Source organism: Leptodactylus fuscus, chromosome 10 (assembly GCF_031893055.1).
Source record: "Leptodactylus fuscus isolate aLepFus1 chromosome 10, aLepFus1.hap2, whole genome shotgun sequence".
NCBI classification, from domain to species: domain Eukaryota; kingdom Metazoa; phylum Chordata; class Amphibia; order Anura; family Leptodactylidae; genus Leptodactylus; species Leptodactylus fuscus.
Window position 1 is genome coordinate 25532876 of NC_134274.1, and position 23172 is coordinate 25556047.

The following is a 23172-nucleotide window of genomic DNA, read 5'->3' on the forward strand; positions in this document are numbered from 1 at the left end:
GCATTTAACAGGTCAATAGAAATCAATATAAAAATAACGTATCTGTTCTGTGAAGGGCACCAAAAACGTAGTGTACCGTAAAAAAATGGATCTCTTTAAGATGCCCACCACACTCCTGAAGTTCTACTTACCTGGTCACCACTGTTTAAGGGGTTCATAGAGGTTTTCATACAGACTGGGAACAGGAAGTAGAATGCATTTCCTGTGCAGCTAAGAACCGCCCCTTCTTAGTTTGTAGCCAATCGGAAAGGATTCTATGCATAAAGACCCCATGAACAGTGGGGACCAGGTAACTGTAACCTTGAGAATAGAGGTTAAAGTTGGGTAAAAGGGATATTTTCCGACTTTTTTCCCAAACAATCACTCTATGGGGGCCTGTTAATAAGTCCCAAAAGCTCAAGTAAGAAATAAAACAGATAAAAATGTAAACTATATATGGAAATCCGAAAAGAAATGTGACAGCAGAGCTGCAAGCCAGTTACCGCCGATTGGTGTAAATGCTCACAAAACCAAGACGGCGTTCTCTGACTGCGTCACTGTCCGTGGGACCATAGCCAAGGTCATATGAAATGTTAATGTAACATTCCCATGTCCTTCTAGGTTTGTCTCTCACAGCTTGACCTCTTATGAGACAAATGTAACCTTCATTTATAAAGTCTTCCTTGGTCTCCATAAATAAATTAGAAAGTCAATAATATCAGTTTATGTAACTCGGGCAATCTTCCAGGACTCTCTTAGAGGACAGTGTAGTCGCTCCCCACGGTCACAGCTTCAGTCCCGGCCACTCCCACGTATAGCTCTGGTACTACCAGCTCAGGGATCTGCACCACCGTCCGGTCATTGGAAGTCTTCTTGCCGGCTTCTAGTCTCTTTCGCAGGTCTGGAACAGATATCCGATCCACTGCCGTCCAGGTCCAGCAAACCTTCATAATATTGTATCTGCAAACAGACATTCATTTTCAGATTGGAAACACAGCAAAAAAAAAAAAACCGCAGTACTTTATAGTCCCGGAAAAGTGAATCAGATTCTGACTAATCCCATCCACACATTGCGGGGGGAAAATTGCTGCAGAAAAGCTGAACTTTCAAAAACACAACGTGTCAATTTTAGCCTCGGAAACGTTCAAGTTTTCAATAAAGGAAGAAAAACTGCAGCAAAAATGTGATGACAGACACAGCTTTTTTTTAGTTGTTTTTTTTTTAGCTGCGTTCCGCAAATGTGGGGCCTTAGCCTAACAGCATTTTTACCACACCTGCCTAAAATATTTGCACATTATTGAATGTCTCTGAAATGGTGTTGTAATGTGAGCCATGGGTCAAAACCGATATGTAGAGAGACCTATTAGACCCAGTTTAAGAATTCTGAGTAAGGAACATTCAAACAGACCTCACATGAAGGAACTTGCTGCGGATTTGGGGGCAGATTTCACCCCCAAATCTGGAGCAGATTCCTCCCGAATATGCCTCTTATTGTTTTCAATGGGAGGCAGAGATCGCAGCAGGACGCAGAAAAAAGAAGCGTCCTGTTCAATCCAGCCACAGATTCCGAGCATGGTGTCCGCGCTTCAAGACTCCCTTCTGATTAGGCCCATTAGGCCCGGCCTAATCAGGAGTGGGATGCCATGACGGAATGCTGATACATTGACGTCCCATCGCGGCTAGCCCGCGTAATAAAAGGCCGGCGGTTGGAAATGAAGAGGAGTTTCCTCTTCATTTTCTACCGTGTGAACAGACCCTTTTAGGAAAAGAACTTAATAAGATCCTTGTAAGGTGGTATGCAAAGTCTTGGTATGGGGGTGGAGGAAGGCTATGGGCACCATACTATATTATGTAGTCATTAGAGATGAGCGAACACTATTCAAAACTGCCGTTTCGAATAGCACGCACCCATAGGAATGAATGGAAGCGGCCGGCAGGCAGAGGGTTAAGTGGTCGGCCGCCGGCAAAGTCTGCGTGCTGGCCGCTTCCATTCATTCCTATGGGTGCGTGCTATTCGAAACGGCAGTTTCGAATAGTGTTCGCTCATCTCTAGTATTCATATAAGGCCCAGTTCACATCTGTGTTCGGTATTCTGTTCGGAGGCCCCCCCCCAACTCCCCCCCCCCAACTTCCCCCCCCAACTTCCCCCCCCAAACACAACACCGAATGCATTGACAAGTGGTGAACAGTGAAAGTACATAGACCCTGGAGTCCACATGACTTGTGCCGACGCCACGCGGAAAACATATAGACCGCATTATAGTCTATGTGGTCTGTGTGTTTTCATAAGCTCACCGCTTGCCAATGCGTTTGGTATTCCATTCCTGAACGGAATACCAAACACGGATGTGAAGCAGGCTTAAGTTAGACTTGTAATACAGCTGGGTACATGAGGCTAAATATCATGAGAAGATGCTTCTATATACAATACTATATAGATGTGGATATGTAACCAAATTATCATATTCTACATTCATATGGCATGGATTCAAGGGTGAAGGAGATAGATAAAGATAATGGCATTGCTTACAAATGTTGCTTGCAGCTGGGTGGCCTCTTCATGATGTTACCACGTTGTAAGTACTGCAAGATATTAGATGGAGGAACCTCGGGGTAAGGAGGAGCACCTAGAAGACAGGACACTACTGTTTAGACTAAGGAATATACTGTAGAATCACATATACTTATATATGACTAATGTCAATTACTATTATGTTACTTCTAATATGGACCTGTAGGAAATAGAATAAAGGTGACGTAACAATGACTAGAAAGAAAATAACAACAATTTACAACATTCTAGAATTAAAATCTATGTGACGAGTATATATTATATACATGACAAGTGCTTGATAGATGACAAGTACCTTGGCAAACACTTGAGTTATTCTTTTATTAATATTCTAAAGTATTTAAAGTGTTAGACTGCCATTTCCAAGAAAAGCACCATGGGAATGGGAATAAGGAAAATTTGGGCAACAATGAAAAGATGGAACATAAAATAAACTTTTTAAGTAGGGGTTGTCTATGTGTCGGGTCCTGCCAGATCATACATTGGCCGTGGAGAGATAAAACTGCATGCTTGGTGGTAGAATGGAGAGTTTTTGGTCTATTTGAGTACTTGGTGTAAGGACTCATGAAGACTTTTCTATCGTATTGCACATCCAGTACAAACACATGATCGTATAGGTTTACAAATAATGGGGCATATTTATTAAAACTGGTGTATCGTATGCCAGTCTTACTAGAGGCCCCGACTGGTGTAGGGCATGACTGATTTATTATGCCTGAAAAGTAGAGAAGGGAACAGAATGGCCCGAACACAGATGTGAATCAGGCCGTACATGTTTTGAGCAAGAAAAAGACTTGTACCAAATGAGAAAGAGTAGAGGGATTGTAATATTCCCCCAATAAGTTTATATTAATAATTTGCAGGCCAATGTTATAGTAACAAGATACAACCATTAAGAGAAGAGCCATCCTTACCCAAAGTTATCATCTCATACAGCAGAACTCCAAAGGACCATCTGAAAGAAAGATAAAGATTGTATATGTCTACTAGTAAAAAAAAGTAACAAAGTCCAATAGGTTATTTGTAAATGAACTCATAAGAAACAAACCCTAGTGGCAAATGGCTTTATATGGGGTTGTTTTCTGCTGGACCTTTTAGGCCCCGCTTCATGGCGGCCCGTCATTATCTTCCGATAGGCCAGTCATGTACCTGACTTTTACCGAATTACACTCATATTGTTTATCCCAACAACACAAACCATTACATAACTTACTTGCTAATATAGATTTAGCTTAAAAAAAAATGGAAGAGGTAAAATTATCTCAAGTATTCTTTAACCCACTAAAATTTAGGGTTACTTAAATCTAGATGAGTTCAAGCCCCTAGTGGTAATGTGTTGGAATAAAGTTGTTCACGTCATCCACTGTACATTTGTTTGTGATCATGTCACAGTTGATGTGGTGGGAATATAATAAATGGCCACAAATGACCTTTTAGATACAGTAGTTATATAGGGAATCTGCTACGTAAGAGTAACTGTTACAGGGGTGCTTCCTTCTTAAAAGAAGTTGGGCACAGGGAGCAGTGGCTGCCCTCCACCTTCTTGCCTCCGCCTTCTCCCCTCCACCTTCTTTTCATCGCCTTCTCCCCACTGCTTTCTCACCTTCACCTTCTACCCTCCACCTTCTTCTCACCTTCGCCTTCTCCCCTCTGCCTTCTCCCCTCCATCTTCTTCTCACCTTCGCCTTCTCCCCTCAGCCTTCTCCCCGCCTTCTCCCCTCTGTCTTCTCCCCTCCACCTTCTTCTCACCACCTTCTCTCCTCCACCTTCTTCTCACCGCCTTCCCCCCTCCACCTTCTCCCCACTGCCTTCTCACCTCCACCTTCTTCTCACCTTCGCCTTCTCCCCACCGCCTTCTACCCTCCGCGTTCTCCCCACCGCCTTCTCCTCAACCACCTTCCCCCCTCCACCTTCCCCCCTCCACCTTCCCCCCTCCGCCTTCTCCCCTCTGCCTTCTCCCCTCCGCCTTCTCACCTTCGCCTTCTCCCCTCCACCTTCTCCCCTCCGCCTTCTCCCCACCGCCTTCTCTCCTTTGCATTCTCCCCTTCACCTTCTTCTCACCGCCTTCTCCCCACCTTCTTCTCCCCTCTGCCTTCTCCCCTCTACCTTCTCACCTTCGCCTTCTCCCCTCCACCTTCTCCTCACCGCCTTCTTCCCTCCGCCTTCTCACCTTCGCCTTCTCCCCTCCGCCTTCTCCCCTCTGCCTTCTCCCCTCCACCTTCTCCCCTCTGCCTTCTCCTCTCCGCCTTCTCACCTTCGCCTTCTCCCCTCCACCTTCTCACCTTCGCCTTCTCCCCTCCACCTTCTCCCCTCTGCCTTCTCCTCCACCTTCTCCCCTCTGCCTTCTCACCTTCGCCTTCTCCCCTCCACCTTCTCCCCTCCACCTTCTCCCCTCTGCCTTCTCCCCTCCACCTTCTCCCCTCTGCCTTCTCCTCTCTGCCTTCTCACCTTCGCCTTCTCCCCTCCACCTTCTCCCCACCGCCTTCTCCTCCACCCTCTACTCTCCCGGTTCAGCTTTATTGACAGGTCTCTCCCTATACACAAATAGAAAAGACTCTGCCAAGTTGGTCGTGCATAAATGGTTTCATGCTACCCATGGGTAGGACAGTACAAATCTGCTGGCTGTTCACCTTTGATATGATGGTTGGAAAGGCAGCTGAGTAAACAGGGAAGTAATAAATGTTATTGCCATGGTCTTTCTAAGACACGGTATGCAATGTTATCGGTAGGAAGATCAAGAATATCCTTCCTGGTAACATTGTATCCTTCCGTTAACAAATGTCATGTTATTGCTGTATGTGTCAACTACAAATGCCAGAAAGAAACAAAGGAATGTTGTCATTTGGCACAGGTACATCTTAGATGGGTAGCATTCGGCCCTGACAGGTACCTGTCAGCTTCAGGCGCAGACATCTGCAGCAAAATGTCATCACATCCCCTGAGAAGCCCTGGCCTGGCCCACCAAGGTAACCCCTTGGACGGTAATAAACTCCTTGGGGAGTCTGGCAGTCACTGACAGCTGTCTCCCTTCTTGTGCAGATACATAAGATTATACAGGTGCAAATTGTGCAAGGACATCCCAGTATGCTCAATGTTATATGCCAAAAACCCTGGCCCATGTGGTCAATTGGTAGTTGGCAAGTTGTTAATGGATGACCAGCTTGTAATGTTTTGCCACCTTCCCCTTACAATAATAACTGATCGCCATGGATTTTCCGAAACCGGATTCGCAGCCATCACCTGATAACACATGCAATTTCCAAAGAGACTGTCACTTTAATACTAATACAGTAAGAGACATCCGAGGGAACTTACACATCAGTTTTCTCTGTAACATTCAAGTAAAGGAGACGTTCAGGAGACATCCATTTCAGTGGCGCAGGACGTCGGACGGGAAAACTTCCTCTTAAATGCATATCGCAGGCTCCACCCAGTCCAGCCAGTTTTACGGTAAAATCATGGCGGAAGAGAATATTTCGGGCCGCGACATCTCCATGCACTAAGTTTCGGTCATGTAGGAATTGCTGTGTCAGAGTCAGAAAACACAAGGTTAGTGACATGTAAGTGTCCATGACGCTCTTGTATAATAAATAAGCGAACCGTTAGACAGCCTATAAATCTGGCAATAAACAAAACTATTTGTCAAGAAGCGATGATCACATTGTATGTAGTCATCCTTAGGGTATGTTCACATGGCTTCATTTTTGTATGACGTCTAAATTTGCTACCTGCTGTCAACTCTTAAAGGGGTTGTCCAGAATTAACAATTTATGTCTTTAGGATAGCCCATAACTTTCCAACACCTGCAATATGCACGGAAACAGTTGGCTCCGGTCGCCGTGTAGTGGCCAAGTGCAGTACTGCAACTTTAAAAATAGAATGATGCCAGTTTGAACAAAGCCTCACTTGATGACGTCTAATATACAATAGGACATGCAAATACATAACATGAAAAATATTTCAGAATATGCCAGACGTACCAGTGCAGACAGGATCTGTAGCGCTATTGTGTAAACTTGGCACTCGGTGATATCATAAAGTATTCCATCCATTGGCACAAAATCCTGTTAAATAAAATGAGACATTTTCACGGCTATTATTATGGGATGTCCAGCTGTCACTAAACACTACATTCACCAACCAGTTGTTGTGTTAGGCATGTGACCAGTGATGCGTACTATACAGATATAACATTGTGATCGGAGCAGGAAGGGAATTTCCCAATGACCGGTTTCCTTGTCTATCCAGTTACTTTGTTCCTGTTACTTTGCACGCTGCATTGAAGAATTCTACATTATTGGCAGGAATCTGTTCAGATTATGTATACATAAAGGAACATTCCAGACTAATCTGTTACAAGCTATGTGCTGTGTTGCAGCTTAGCCCTGGTTCACATCTACATTCGGTATCCCGTTCGGGGCGTCTGCTTGGGCACGAGTATCGAACGCTTAAAAGTGGTGAGCAATAAAACCACTCGGATCCCATAGACTATAATGCGGTCCTTTGGGTTTCCACCTGGTCCCACTTGCAGGACTTTTCTCTCCGCATTTTTCAACTGGAATAGGGGACGGAATCCACCAACATTCACCAAATGCAGGTGTGAACCGAGCCTTAGACGTATTCCTAGGATTGCAATGAAAACTTTTACTTTTATATTCTCTTATAAAGCATGACTTCTGTAAATTTACATAGAACGTGCCAATTCTTCAGAACGTTGTCCTCATTGTTCAGTTTCTTTATAGTATAAATAATATGGAGCAAACCCAGAAAACCAACACAGGTTGGCACAGCTGGTACCTGGATAAACAGCAATACATCTTGTTCCTTGCGGAAATCAATTCCCAAAGACATAAAAACCAGAGTGAGCTGGATGTCTCCATAAAAATGTTTGTGTGAATGTTTCTCTATAAAAAAGCCTTAAAGAGAAGTCATAGAAAGAACTGTAGAGACAACGTAACACCGCCATCCAAGAACCATTAAATCTCTATTCAACTGCTTATATAATAGCGAAAATTTTGGTTTTTACTCACTCTACGGCAGTCCCAGAGAAACTGTAAGAGTGACCCCGGCTCCACACTTTCCAGCACCATGCAGAACGGCTTTGTTTCAGTGCAGCACCCAACAATCTCCACCAAATTAGAATGGGAACCCAACCAGCATTGAAATGCTGCCCTCTGCAGGAAATCGTGGACTTCACGAGGCTCAGCAGTTCCTTCAGTAGAAAGAGTTTAAAAAAAATGGAGGAAATTAAGATATTAAAGTGTTGACAAAAATATAGACTAATAAACTTACATTAATCTCTAATTATTTCATAATTTACATACAGTTTCCAGGTGGAGGGGCCGCATACAGACACCGGTGGTCACCTTTAAAAACCCATTCAAATGAATGGTTTTTAAAGCTTACCACCGGTAGGTCCCCTGTCCTTTGAAAAACTTTTGTCATCTTTATAGAAATTTGAGCTTCCGTTTTTTCTGATACAGAGCACCAAATCGTTTGCATTGACATAGAATTTATTAATAATAATAGTAATAAAAGTATTTCAGATCGGTCATCCATATCAGATTGGTGGGGGTCTTACACCTGGCGCCCCCACCGATCAGCTATTTAAAGAGGCCACAGCATTCAGATTAGTGATGCAGCCTTTTCAAAGCAAACCAAGCACCGTATAGTACATTGTATAGCGTCTCTGCTAGTGTACTTGGTATGTGAACCCTAAAGGGATTCTGGATGTCTTAAGGATAGGTAATCAATATTATAGTCTTGGAAAATTCCTTCAACTCTGTGTCAATGCAGACAATTTGTAGCTCAGGAATAGAAGAAGAGAACTCAGATCTCTATAACACTATACATAATATCTATGTATTAAGAAATCAGCAAATAGTATTTGACATGAAGATTACATGGTGTATATAAGTAGACATTTACCTAAAGGATAACATTGAAAAGCTAATTCTGGATCTCATGACCGCGTTTGACTTGTAATTTTTATGCTACATGACTATATATATATATATATATATATATATATATATATATATATATATATATATGTATATATATATACTCTCAATACTAAATAAATAGGTACATCCATGTTCCTACCTTTCAGTTGTTTGATGACAACATTCCTGTCGTTGGCTCCATCTAAATCTCTCAACACAGTCTTGAAGATTGGGCCAAACCTTCCGTCAAACATAAACTGGTAAGGTTCACTGACCCTCTCACATGGGATTTCTTGTGCCAAAAGACTGGGATTTCGTGCTCTTAGGACAGCGTCCAATGACAGCTCTTCTAAGTGGATCCCTGAGTTCACCCCTGTGTAGTTCTCCTGGTTGACATGCTCTGCTGCAAATAAACATTAGAAGATTTTTATTGAACTTTAATTGTCGTTTCTTTCTTTTTTCTGTTGGATGACAGCTCAGGGATCGTAAATGGCAAATTCTCCTCAAATCATTAAAAATACTGTAATAAAAAACATCACAGCTCTTTGTCTTTAAGTGGTTGTCTAGTTAAAGGGGTTGTCCATCAGTACAGAACTCTGGGTTGGTTTCAGGTGGAAGTAAAACAAGAAATAAAGGCATAGTCAGGTGGTGATCCTTTGTGCGGTTCCAGTCCCTTTTCCTCACATGTTGGAGGTCATTAGACTAGAATCAGGGCCCTCAGCGGTCTCTGGAGAGGGATCGGTGATGCCACTTACATACGTCAGCTCCTTACCAGGCACCATTGAGGTCACTGATTGGTGTTAGTTGACATGTAAACCTCACCGTTCCTGGGCCAATGAGCCTAGACACTTTAGACAGGGACCACACAACCAATGATGCCTGTTTGTTTGTTGGTTCTACACCCACTCTAGCCCCTGCTGAGTTTTCTGTAATTCATTGACAATCAGTTAAAGAGAAAGAGTTGTACTTTACTTTGGACAACTTCTATTTGTTAGATGGGTCCCTTAACAACGAGCTGATCCAAAATGCTCGCTTGTTGGGAACTCTTTCAATCTGCTCTGATCTATGGAAAAACCCAAGAGTAGACTGAGCTGATCAAGAAATGCTACCTAGTTGGGACCCCTTTCAATCTTCTCTAATCTTTGGCAAAACCTAAGACTAGATGTTCAATTTCTCTGCAGTGCCATCACAGGTGAAACAAAGCATTACACTGTGCTTATTCCAATCAATGGGCTGTCTGTAAATGGAGGACAGCACAGGTCTGCCAAAGCAAGAGTTGCTGTTCGTAATTGTTTTCTAATCTGGCCAAGGGATGATGATTCTGAAAAGGGACCCCTACACCTCCACCTTCCACTCTAGACTTCCTATCATATGAGGATAGGTTTTCTGTAACGTCTCTGCCTACTCAGGCCTCTGTGCTGACCTCCGCTCATACACTGCGGCACAAGAGGCGTGTTCAGTTATTATTCCTTGCTTTAGGTTCTTCTTGCATTGTCTGAACACTGTCCTATTCACTCACCTCTGTAATTGATTTTCCACCACATCCATCTCCTTCACCTTGAATTCCCTCCGCTCCTCTAATAGTTAATCTTAGCCTTACCTGTGTGATTGACAAACGATCTGCCAAACAAGTCTGGGGTGGGTTCTGGACTTCCTTTAAACAGGTCATCATCCCAAACAGGTTTGTTGACTATTGTGACTTTGTCCTTCCTAAGATTTCTACTTGCTCTTATTGTATTGTACATATTGACTTCTGACCTTTGACTACTCTTTTGGATTGCATTTTGGTACTGCTTTGTTTCTATGGCTATGACCCTCGATTTACTATCTCCTCTTCTGTGTTGTGTTGTCTTGTCCGCATTTAGTGTTTACACTTATTCAGAGAAGGGATTGTTGCCCAGTTGTCCCTGTGATTAGAAAAGTTGTGGCAAGTAGGTAGGGACAAGAGCTGGGTTGAGTTTAGGACTCACAGTCTCTGTCTTTCCCTTCCTCTCTGGTTTCAGCAACCCACTGGGGAATTGCTCTACTATCAATTCCCTTACATTTTCTAAATTGGACAACCCTTTTAACTGTATAAGGTCCAGAGATGTTTAATGATTAGCAATTTTTATGATGTTTCAGCTCAGACAACACAAGATTGCACCTTACGTTAGAAGGATAATAATACATCCCTCATATTCCAGCATTCTTTGTCTATGGATTTTTATGAAAGATTGAATTTACCTTTTGCTCTTTTTTTGCTTAATTTCATTCCTCGATACCGCAACCAGAGAATAATAGCAATTAGGATTAGGGAAATTCCTATAAAAAGCACAGGGATCACGATCACCTCATACTGGTACGTTTCGACAACTGCAAAAGGAAAAACAATGATTGAAGTAATCTAAATTTTTTTACATTTTGCTGGATGACTTCAGTACGACCACTACACAGTTTATGGGGCTTTATAATTCTGGCTCTTCGCACTGTTTAGTTCTAGTGCCGGCAATAGCTAATATCATATGATTCGTGGAGGTTTAGCGTATTAGAACCCCACCATTCTGATATGTTTTCTATAAAACAAATATTCAAAACCTGGGAAGATCCCTTTAAGGACTGGATTATACTTACTGCAGAGTTTATCGGCGCTAGAGCAGTTCAGTAGAGTGCGTCCAGGTGGTCGGACATGTTGGTCGTCCATCATTAAAGGTGTTAGTTATTTCTTACAGTCTGTAAAGGCACGTGTAAAGCAGAGACGCATTTACAATCAATGAGTCTGAATGTATCTTACACATGGATAAAAACTTCTATAGGCTGAGCACCATTCAGCATCAGACTTATAGAGTTGTCCTATATATTGTATTAGTTCTCTATCTACAATATCTCTGAAAAGCTGATATGTTATTCTTAGGATGACACATCTATTAAAAAAGGCATTTGGGAAGTTAGCCTTTATTCTAGCCAAGGTGATGAAAGGCTGAGCATGCAAATTCCTCTCACACGTTCAGGATATTGCAATTGTAGGTTTGGTCCCATGTGATATCTGACTACCGTAACGCTCACGCAAAGTGTATCTGATATAGTAAGGCAGGCACCTTGTGTGTACACAGCACAATATGCAAACATAGTGAGCAAAGGTTACATTTAGACAGGAAAATGCATGCATTTGTGCCCATCGGATACCACAAGAACTATTAACATTTATTTCAATGGATCTTCTTTGACAAAAAAAAGATATATAGTATAGACTGATGGTCATGTGATATACAGTCCATGATCATGTGACAAACAGTCCGTGGTCATGTGATGAACACAACTCGTTATAGTCACTGTACAGTAATCAGAAATTTGCCTGGTAACGAGCTCTGCGCCTGCGTGTCCATCACATAACCATAGACTATATATCTCATGATCAAGGACTGTACATCATATGACCATGGACTGTATATCACATGACTATGGACTATATATCACATGATCAAGGACTGTATATAACATAACCATGGACTACATATATCACATGATCAAGGACTGTATATAACATAACCATTGACTATATATCATATGAACAAAGACTGTATATCACATGACCATGGACTATACATCACATGATCAAGGACTGTATATAAAATAACCATGGACTACATATATCACATGATCAAGGACTGTATATCATATGACCATGGACTATATATCACATGATCAAGCACTGTATATCATATGACCATGGACTATATATCACATGATCAAGGTCTGGTTTGAATCCATTGGAAGTAACCAGAATGAATGACAGTAAGCACAGACCTAGAAAAGCATGAAAAATTCATATTAAAAGAATATTGGAAAATTCAAGACATTTTTACACCCTGTTACATAATAGATATAGTCTTCAACTGAATCTGATAACTTGCTGCATCATGGAAAATCACAACAAAAGTCATAAAAAAACATTGATAAAGTAAAGTTGACGAAAACGGCAACAATTCATGTTAAACTAGTTTATATCTGTACCTCCTCATCCTGGGCCCATCTTCTGCCAATTTATCTCACTTTTAGTATGACGTCACTTGCAGTTTTTTCCAGGGTCACTTTAAGGATGAGGCCACATATTGCAGAAAAGCTACAATATAGTATTTTGCATCTTCCCCGGCCTCCTGCATGATCTGTAATTCCTGGTCAACCCCTTTAAGGGCAAATTAAGTTAAATGAAGGAATTGTGCCTTAAAGTCCTCTCCAAATATTGGCCCTGAGGAACCATCACCAGAAAGCCAAAGCAGGGTCCACATTGCTCTTTGTACATTTAGCCTAACATCATTAGTTCAGTCCCTTAAAATAGATAACAGGCTGCTGCTAACTGGTTTTAGCAGGACCAGGGGCATAACTTGAGGGGGTGTAGAGGATGCAGTCGCACTGGGGCCCAGGAGCCTTAGGGGGCCCATAAGCACTGGCCTCAGTATTGAGATTGCCGCTTCCATCTGGCCCATAAGCCAAGGAGACCCACAGATTACACGAACCACATTAAGGGTGATTAAACTCCTTAGCACCCGTAACCAAGAATTCAAGAATTCACTGTAGGGATGAGGTAGGGGGCCCCAGACAAAAGATGGCACCGGGGCCCACAAAACTTTGGTTACATCACTGAGCAGGACAGAGGCCCTATTACATACTAGCCCCCTGTGCAGCGAGCCAGGATGAACATGGAGTATGTTTACACTGTACTGTATCCTTCAAAGGTAGAGAAAGGCTGGATGCAGAAGTGATGAATTTGCTCTAGACAGGGACATGACTATAGGGGGTGCAAATGTAACATTCTACTATTTACTACTATTATAAATGGTACAGAGCCAGTAGGGACTCCATTACAGATTTTGCACTGGAACCCCCGGAGCATCAAGATATGCCCCTAGCTGCAGATTTTGTTGTTTGGTTTACAGTACAATACAAGTATAAGGGGTGTCCAAAATCCGGTTCACATGTCCTGAAAAATTTCTTAGCATGCTGTTGTGGAAGTGCCATGGATGTGCTGCACCGAGGACTCTTCTGCCACGTCTGTACCTAGCCAAGGTGTACTAAGGAACGTTAGAACTACAGTTAGACAACCTCGCCCTCATATTGTGATATCATACCTTAATCCATAAGTAAATAAGTATGTATAGGCGTGGACTGCAGTCTGATGCAGAGACCAAGCTCCTGTTACACTCTACAGCTCATGTGTCCAAAGTTAAACCCTTCAGGATGTCTCCAAGTCTCCAATGTAGACAAGAACAGACAATTTAATAACTTGTTCAAGCAGTTGTTATATTTCATTCAGCACATAGCTACAGTGTCCAGGGGCCTATCCGCTTACACTGTGCTACCTCAAGCATTACCTGTAAAGGTCACCGTGTCATGGGTATCTGCATATACATTGTAATCCCTTCAATTCTCTCTGAATCTAATTTCTATACATTTTTAATTTTAAAAAGGGGCTTTAGGTTACTATGACTAAAGTATCTGCAGAGCCCATGTCAGGCTAGTATACATAGCATATAGCAAAATACACCATGATACTCCATACAGAGGAAGATAGTGAAATACCCTGTAATATAATGATTTTCGTATTCTTTTCTTAGTATGGGGTTCTATGGGCAATGTTTTCCATCATATACCTATACAGAGGTATATTTACATCCTTGCATAGGATATACACTGTATATTATGAAAACTTCTTGACATATAACACAGAAGGCAAAACAGTGGAAACTACTTAATCTCCAGCAAACAAGCAGACGGGCGATGTTATATGTCATCCCATTTTCCTTGGTGTATGCAGTGTTATTCAACAGAGGAATCAACAGTTCTGATCACATGATATCCCATCTGCAGCCATGTTGGAACTGCTGTAGGTAAAATAAGAGATGGAGGGTAACAAACAATTAGGACAGTGGCACTGAGCTTCTAAAATGTCTCTAAACGGTCACTTACTTTTCAGACAACTAAGTCTCATATTACAGAAAATGTGATTCTGGATCAAAATGTAATACATTTTAAATATAATGTTACTACTTTCTGTCTGAAAACCTTTCTAAAGTTCCTGCCGCTAGATTTCTCCCTTTTAGCTAATTTGCAGTTCACTCTCACTGTTGCTATCCAAGGTCTGCCCATAGATACATTAGATAAGCAAGATGGGATCACAGTGAGTGAAAGGTGGAGGGGCTGATTCTCCTCACAGCCTCCACACATCTGCTAACTGATCTGTGCAAAGGACTGAACATTCAGCAAATCCCACAGCCTACAATGTAAGGCAAAAAAGTCTTCTATGTACTTGCATCTACTTCTGGCTGATTGTGTATTTGCCTTTACAGCACTATGGCAGTGGTTTATAACGGATGGGGGAGGTGATGGATTCCCTTTAAATATTACTACAATAGTTAGAGGATTTTAGGATATTTAGGTTTCACAATACTAAACTCAATTACTATGCAGCTGCAACCTTCTGTTCCACTCCATGCCCTACTCCTTGGTACAATAGGTTTGATATAGTTGAGATCGCTCAGATTACAAGGTCTTGTCTTACTTTGTAATATCCGTTAGAACAGTCCATTACAAAAATGAATGTCCCCTTTGATTCCACTTGTTTAAAAACAGATGTATAATGGATGGTAAGAAAATGTCCGTTACACCTCAGTTTTTCATGCTCATGTATCAAGCCTAAGACTTCTGATTTTGAAAGCTTTCCTACTTTGCAGCATTTCTATACACCAGTATTGTATGTCACTTATTGTGGCCACTGTACGCCATTACATGCTATCTGCAAATTCATCCATCAAACCATTATGTGACAGACTAAAATAACCTAAATGTTATATGGAGTATTGTGTCAATGCAAACTAGTTCATACAGATCTACACCTGAACCACCTTCATAAAGCTGTCCATTGTTCTGGTCTATAGGAGGATCAGAACAATGGACAAACATACCATTAAAATAGCAAACACATCCAGAGCAGGACGGACTCCATTGACTATATCAGGGTCCATTGATATAAAAGTCATACATGCAGGATGTTTTCATCTGGCAATTTAGAGGACACTCCGACACAGTCTCTGGACACAGATAGAGATGTAGCCCAATTAAGATGTAGCCCAATTAAGTTGACTTTGGGGTTGGTTGAAAAGTTAACTTGTTTGCTATCTCTGTAGATAAAGAGCTAAGACTGCAGTCCCCAATGGAGGCCATTGTGATTTGAGAAGAATGGCCACAAGAGCTGGCCAGGTCAGACACAATATCTTGAATTTCCTTAGACCTTTCGACAGCCTCTTTTAAAAAGCCTATTCACTAGGTTTGGTCAGTGATGAAAGGTCTCAAAGGGCCGTCTGCTGCGGGTTCCTGAGACCCTGTACAATTAGGTGATATTGTCAGGGAAAGTTTAGCCAAACTACAAATTTCTCATATAAAGGCCTTTGGGTCAAGTATAAAGATAACCATACACATTAGGCTTTGGACAGAATCGTTGCGGCCATCTGATTGATGATAGAATTTTTGGTACAAACAATCCCACCATTGGCATTAACAAACAAGCTTCAGCACAGGGTCCTAGGCATGGCTTATATAGCGGGGTCCCAAGGAAGGTACTTTTTAAAATCCATATTCCCTAAAAAAGTTGCAGTTAAACTTTGTGTCTCTAGGGCGAAGATTCAGTTCAGTACCCTAGTCCTTTATCTTAATACAATGGACAAAGTAAAATCCTTGTTGGAATCCTTTTCTCTCAGCACCCCTAGGTGGGTCCTTGTACCCTTTTACGTCATATGGATCATCTCCTTGATCCAACACTTTAAGACGCATTCACCACATATCATAAATGCAGCTTTTTTTGTTGCAGATTTGCTGCGTTGTTTTGAGCCAAAGCCAAGAATGACTACAAAAGGAATTGGAAATATATAGGAATTACTTATACTTCAACCTTCTGCTCAATCCACTCCTGGCTTTGGCTTAAAAAAAAACCACAGTCAAATCTGCAACAGAAAAAGCAGATTTTCCACAACGTGGGGCCTTAGCCTAAAGTTTTTTTCGTGACAGGTAGGGTTGAGCGATCGTGTTCGGAAAAAAACGGATTCTGATCGGCGATCGAGAAAATTTCACGATCGCGATCGGAATTCCGAACACGATCTTTTTAGGTGGGATCGGGATCGGTAGCATTTCCCACAATGCCTTCACACTGAGTATATAGTGTATACTCAGTGTGAAGGCTCCGCTGCGGTTCCATAGGAATGAATGGAAGCAGCCGACACACAGCCTTAACCCCCTGCGCGCCGGCTGCCTCCATTCATTCTAATGGGAGACTAAACTAACATGTCTCGTAGCTACTTACCTCCAGAGATGGCTGCTCTGCTGCTGTTTGCCTCGCTGCCGCTCTAGCTGCAGTCTTCTTCGCCTCGCGGCCCCCTCCCTGCCAGATTAGAAGAGTGTGGGCGGGTTAGGAGAGTGTGGGTGGGTATAGGGCGGGGAGATATCACGTCTCCCATCCCAGTACCCACCCACACTCTCCTAACCCGCCCACACTCTCCTAACCTGGCAGGGAGGGGGCCGCGAGGCGAAGAAGACTGCAGCTAGAGCGGCAGCGAGGCAAACAGCAGCGGAGCAGCCATCTCTGGAGAAGTGGACACCAGGGGGGACTGAGTAGCCAGAGGATTAAAAAAAATCCTCTGGCTACTTAGTGATTCTCTACACAGTGTGGATTCTAACAATTGTTAGATTCCATGCTGTATAGTGAATAGGATTGCTTTTAAAATCTGATCTCCGTTTAATAAAAAAATCCCATTGACTTGCATTGGGATCGGAATTGGGATCGACATCGGGTTCGAATGAAAAATGATCGGAAATCGGATTTTAAAATCGATCCTGAAAAGTCAGGATCGGCTCAACCCTAGTGACAGGATTTCTATCTGCAGCACTTCTTTGCTCAAGTTTTACACTTGTCTGCACCTGAATAAGAGTAGGTTCACACAACTGTTACTAACAACCTCCTCTGTCTGCCTCTGTTCTCCTGTTTTGTACGTTCATTGGGAAAAAAAATAAAAACAGTAAAAAAAAAAACACAGGTCTAAGATAAAGTCATACGTGCAGGAAGAAAGTTTCCACCACGTCTTTTACATTAAAGTGAATAGGAATTGACACGAGATGAAGGGGGCCCCATCTGTATCCATCACCTTATTGCCATTAATGTCCATTGATCTCATCCTATGACAGATCAGGGCGACGAACTATAAGAATAGTAGTATGAAGGAATTCTAACTTTCAAAATGTACAACCATGACCTCCTACTAACCTCCTACTTTTAGTGCTCTTTACTTCCCTATTACTTTCTATTGCTTTGTTCCTAACCTCCCTATTGAGTCCTTTGCTTTACTATTGATTCGATTGACGTAATATCAACTATGATGACTGAAAAGACAGACACAGAATTTGCCCAGTCTTGGCTTAACCTTTTGTACATTGTGCAATAGATGACAATAACATTATTCCGCCCACATTCAGCCAAGCTATCCAGAGGACAGAATACAAAGAGATGTGAATAGGCTTAGATTGTTTGCCATAGGTACCCAGGGTCTGTATTATTACAATACTCTACTATTAGAAGGGCTGTGAAATTAAATGGAGCTGTTATATCAGTTTTCCCTCCAACAAAAATATCTTTATCACTGTTCACCACTTTCTCCTTGTCAATAAAAACAAGTTGGAAGTGCCAAGAAGGTGGTCCAATGCCCAACAAGTGCTCGAGGTCTCACTTGATAGTCCTACCTAACACCTCTACACCTCTCCTTGTGGTCCGATTGACAATGCCAGCCTCACTGATACGGACCTCACTTGAGCTAATCTTCTCTTATATGAACTGGTGTCTACTTTGTCTCCTTGACTTCCCTTTTTTTTCTGACCTTGTAGTCCTCTCCTGGTTTTGACCCTCCTTTGCCCCTGACTTGTAAGTACATGGACACATACATGAGAAAGCATGGTAGATTACTATTGACAAGTCTACAAACTGAAGGGCTTTCATCTAGAAAGATGGAGAACTTGTCTGTCCTCTGTTTGCCGATACACGTTGACACTGTTTTCCCACAGGGCTGCTTGTACATTTTCTTAATGCCATGTCAATTACCTAATGTGTATGTTGTTTACCTATAAACACAATTGTGCATTTCTTTGATAATTTATTGTATTACCTTTCTTGTAGTCATCCTGAGTTACAGCCTGTGTTAGGGTAGGTTCACATGGCAGAATCCAACACAAAGATTACACTTCCCACTCATTTCAATGGAAGACAATTCTTTTTCCATTTGCGTCTTACTTGATCTTTGGGTGGATTACACTGAATTCATTTCTACAGTCTCAAAATGTAACTTGCTCTGGTTTACTTTCTGAATACTGTAGTTTTTTGTGTGTCTGTCAATGAGACTGTTAACGGTTTCCTAACATAGGCTAGAACTCAGGGTCAAAAGGGTAGTATTTATGATCATGGCGGTCACCTCTGGGATACACACCCATTGGGGTCACAGCAAATACTTCAATGAGAAACTGGATTTGAATGGACCAAATTCAAGCTATATAATGGGTGGGCACATCTGTAATCTGTATAGCACCCCCAAAGGTGAAATGAAATATTACAATGTCCTCCAGACAGGGGTGAACCAAGGGTATCTGCCGCCTGAGCCGGACGTCAGAAAGCGCCCCCCCCCCCTGGAGGAGGGGGCGGAGCAGAGGGGGCAGGACCGAGCGGAAGGGGGTGGGGCGGGGCTGCATGGAGGGGGTGGAGCCGAGCGGAGCGAGCGTCTTTAGCAGGCAGAGAGCAGGCAGGGAGAGGACCTGCTCTCTGCCTGAGCGTGAGGGGCAGGGGCTTTAGCAGCGCTGCTCCAGCGGCCTCCCCAATCCACCGCTCAGTGACGGTGACCATAAGCTGGCTTAGGTCAGCAAAAATTCCACCCTCCCTGGGGCCCTGGCATAGCGCCGCCTGAAGCGGTCGCTTCAGGTCGCCTCATGGGAGGTGCGGCGCTGCCTCCAGATCAAAAGATTCTCTTTGTACAAAGCTCTACACCTTGATCAAGAGATGAGGATCCTGAACAGAGATTGCATCTCTATTAACTCCTAATTCCTACCAGTTGGTAAGGAACCAGGTTTGTTAAAAATTTTCCAAAATTTTAGGTTTGGCCGCATCAAAATTTCACCACCAATCATTATTATATCGTGAGGTCTCCAAAGATGGTATTATTATACCATGGGGTCTCTCTTGTAATAATCAGATGCCCAGGGGAGGTGCAGTAAATAATATACAGTCATACTTACCTTTTCTCACCTCTCCCGGACCCCTTTGCAGAGCCCACTGTTCTTTTCCTGGCATCATCCAGCCTTCTTTGTGATGTCAGTGGATCTTGGTCAATGCTAAGTCCTCTTATTGGGCCTTACTAGGCATATGGAGGGCTCAAAATCATGATAAAGACACAATGATGTTGATACGTCCACTTCCCCAATGAGACCAAATCACAGGCCTCAGCATTGACTTGGGGTTGATGAAACCACAGAGGAGGACAAAAGAAGCCCAGGATAGACTGGACACTACGGCAAAGCCCCTGAGGGATGAGAAAAGACAACTATGCATGTTTTTTGTGGGGGTATGAAGAAACCCGCAGAGAATAATAATAGCACTTCTAGTTTATACTGGATAGACCTCACTGTTACTTGTCATAGATAATGTGAGACAGTGACATTTGACTAAATATTTCTTCAGTAGTAAGTGCTACAGGAGAAATGTAGCATTACACAGCAGCCATTCAAATGAATAGCCAGGCCAGCCAAAGCAGCATCCATTTTCACAGAGCAACTCTCCATTCTGGCTCATATTAAGGGATCCAAAGGGATCCAAGTGTGCAAGTTATAGTTCATGTCTGGACAATTATCTGAAGACATTCCTGGCAGGATTCTTCAGCGGACACTTGATGCACATGCCAAGGACTCAAACTTTGCAGTCCTGCTCATTTCATCCTTAGACGTAGTAATAAAAATATTATAGGAGTTTTTCACCTGTTGTGTGTCTATTAACTGCCACGTGGGCAGGTCTCTCTCCATTTACTTGTATAGGAAACAGCAAGTGAATAGAGACAGCCATGCATTTGAAAGCCCTCTGCAAATTTGGATGCGGCATAATAGGGGTCAAGCAACCCCCATTCTACAAATAGTTACAGGAGTCAGAGGTAGGAACAACAAGTATTAGTTATTTGTGGTATGTCCAGTGGATACACCATAAAACTCTAAGGTCGGAATACCCTTTAATGTAATCTCAACATCATCTTGGTCTCAGGATCAGGATCTCAAGGACCCCCAGGGTCAAACTTTCCCTTCAGTTGCAATAATACCAACTATTGTAGTAATAATAGTTTTACATATGCAGCATCAACATATTCAGTACCACTAGATGGTAATATATGAGCCCTAAAGATCCAGCAGAAGACAGATTTATTTAGGCTGAGGCCTCACGTTGCGGAAAAGCTGATTTATTTGTTGCAAATTTTGCTGCAGTTTTTTGAGCCAAAGTCAGGAGTGGATTGAGCAGAAGGGAGAAGTATAAGAGCTTCCTATATATTTCCTATTCCGTTTGTAGATACTCCTTGGTTTGGCTCAAAAAACTTAGCAAAATCTGCAACAAAAAAGCTGCAACGTGGGGCCTCAGCCTTATCATTTGCTGCCAGTTGCAATCCCCATGGTATTAATTGGTTGTGCAATGATGGCGTAGTTTAGGATGCAGTTAAAAGTGGACATGTGCTTGTCTGTATTGGTAATGGGTCCAAGGTTCAACACTATAGGGACCATATACTATATTCCATGACTCATAGGGAATACATTGGACAAGCGAAGAACCTCTCATTGAGAATACTTAGTCCTATTCTCTAGTTCTGGACAACACCTCTATAGTTAAACATACTGTAACTTCTGACATCAAAAATCATACAGTAAAGGTTACACTACATGGGGGATACACAAGTAGCAGCACCTAATATCTTTTCTGATCGTACATTATAGACACTATCTACACATTCCATACCTACAGAATGTTATCGAAAATGATATTACTGAAACCGAAGATTCCATTTCTAAATCTAACCAGATCCTAAAGCCTCCTGCTATTATGTACAGACATACTGAGCGGGTTCTAAGATGTTGTGATATAGAGCTTAATAAATGTAAGGATAGACATAAGCCTTATTTGTAAAGATGCCAAAGACACCAAGTCATTACCATAACAATTAACATTCTTACATCATTACCTATAAATTAGATATACATACTGGCACATGTATCTGTTTTCCTAAATGTGTGAATCAATTAGACACATAAGTAACATTCATACAAGATGAGAGACGTCAGCCTAAACCTCCGAATCAGATAAGGTACAAAGCCATGTGTCCGGGCAAAATAACAATGTAATGAATAGTATAGATCCCCTATCATGGGAAAAAGCGCCCAATGCGGTATGTACGGTACATTGTTATTGCGCTTTATTTCTTGTGTCTTCTTTTATTCTATCTCTTGTATTCGTCTTGTTCCCAAGACAAAGACTGTTCTGAGTTCCTTCATAAATAATGAATTATAACACAAAACTTGTAAAGGTCTTATGGCCATTTGACTATGTTGTATAATGGTGTCGGGTTATCAATCCTACAACGACGTTGTGAAAGCCACCCTAAGACATAGACGTGGACAGACCATTGGTACAAAATATCAGATAAGGGATTGGTAAATAACTAAAGAAAAACTAGAAACGTTACAAATCAAGAAGTCATAAATATTTATATCTGTATACAGTAACTCAAATATCTATACAATACATACAAGCTACCAAATTAACTGTGTAGACGATATATCTGTATACAGTAACGCAAATATCTATACAATACATACAAGCTACCAAATTAACTGTGTAGACGATATATCTGTATACAGTAACGCAAATATCTATACAATACATACAAGCTACCAAATTAACTGTGTAGACGATATATCTGTATACAGTAACGCAAATATCTATACAATACATACAAGCTACCAAATTAACTGTGTAGACGGTAGCCTTTGGGCTATATTTTGGAGGGTTCATCTTGCACACAACCATTGGCATAGTGCATGTACACTGCTGTATATCTATAGCACGGTGTAACGTACATTATAGGTATCACTCATATTCATTCACTTACCTTCTTGTAGCCTTTGTCCTTTCCTTATGAGCATGTTTACCCTTCCGTCCCCTACTATCTCAGCGATTGCCCCTCAACTATTTCCGTGTCTTCCTCTGTGACTCTCCGTAGCGCTCTTCAGACAGACAGGCCGGTCCCAGGATACACGGCTGTGATCAGATTTCCACTTACTTCACACCTGTCTGACGGGTCTTTCAGGCTCTGATGTGTACTGAATGACTCCCCACCCCTACTCAGTGTGTCGTACAGGCAATGTCCCAAGCAGACAGGGTGCAGCTGCAAGGTAACAACATGTATTACAGGCACACATCAAACATGTAGTACCTGCCAGCGACATGGACAACACTGGCATAAGTGGCAAGAAGGACAGTAGAGCACCACATACTGGCCCGATTAACTCATACACAGTGTATACTTAGACAGGCAGTCTGAACACATGCCAGAGCTATCACAGTGCATGATAAATCTGATCTATCTA

The 23172-nt window shown here is 42.2% G+C and overlaps 1 protein-coding gene across 1 annotated transcript; it reads right to left on the bottom strand.

Moving 5' to 3' along the window:
• Window positions 1-390: 390 nt before the first annotated feature.
• Window positions 391-22860, bottom strand: STYK1 (serine/threonine/tyrosine kinase 1). Its single transcript, XM_075257543.1, has 10 exons — window positions 22695-22860; window positions 11107-11205; window positions 10720-10848; window positions 8657-8899; window positions 7582-7763; window positions 6532-6615; window positions 5867-6075; window positions 3466-3506; window positions 2510-2606; window positions 391-939 (listed from the first exon to the last, which is right to left on the bottom strand). Exons 2-10 carry the CDS (start codon window positions 11177-11179, stop codon window positions 735-737), a joined length of 1263 nt encoding a protein of 420 aa, XP_075113644.1. The 5' UTR covers window positions 11180-11205; window positions 22695-22860; the 3' UTR covers window positions 391-734.
• Between the last annotated feature and the right edge of the window lie 312 nt (window positions 22861-23172).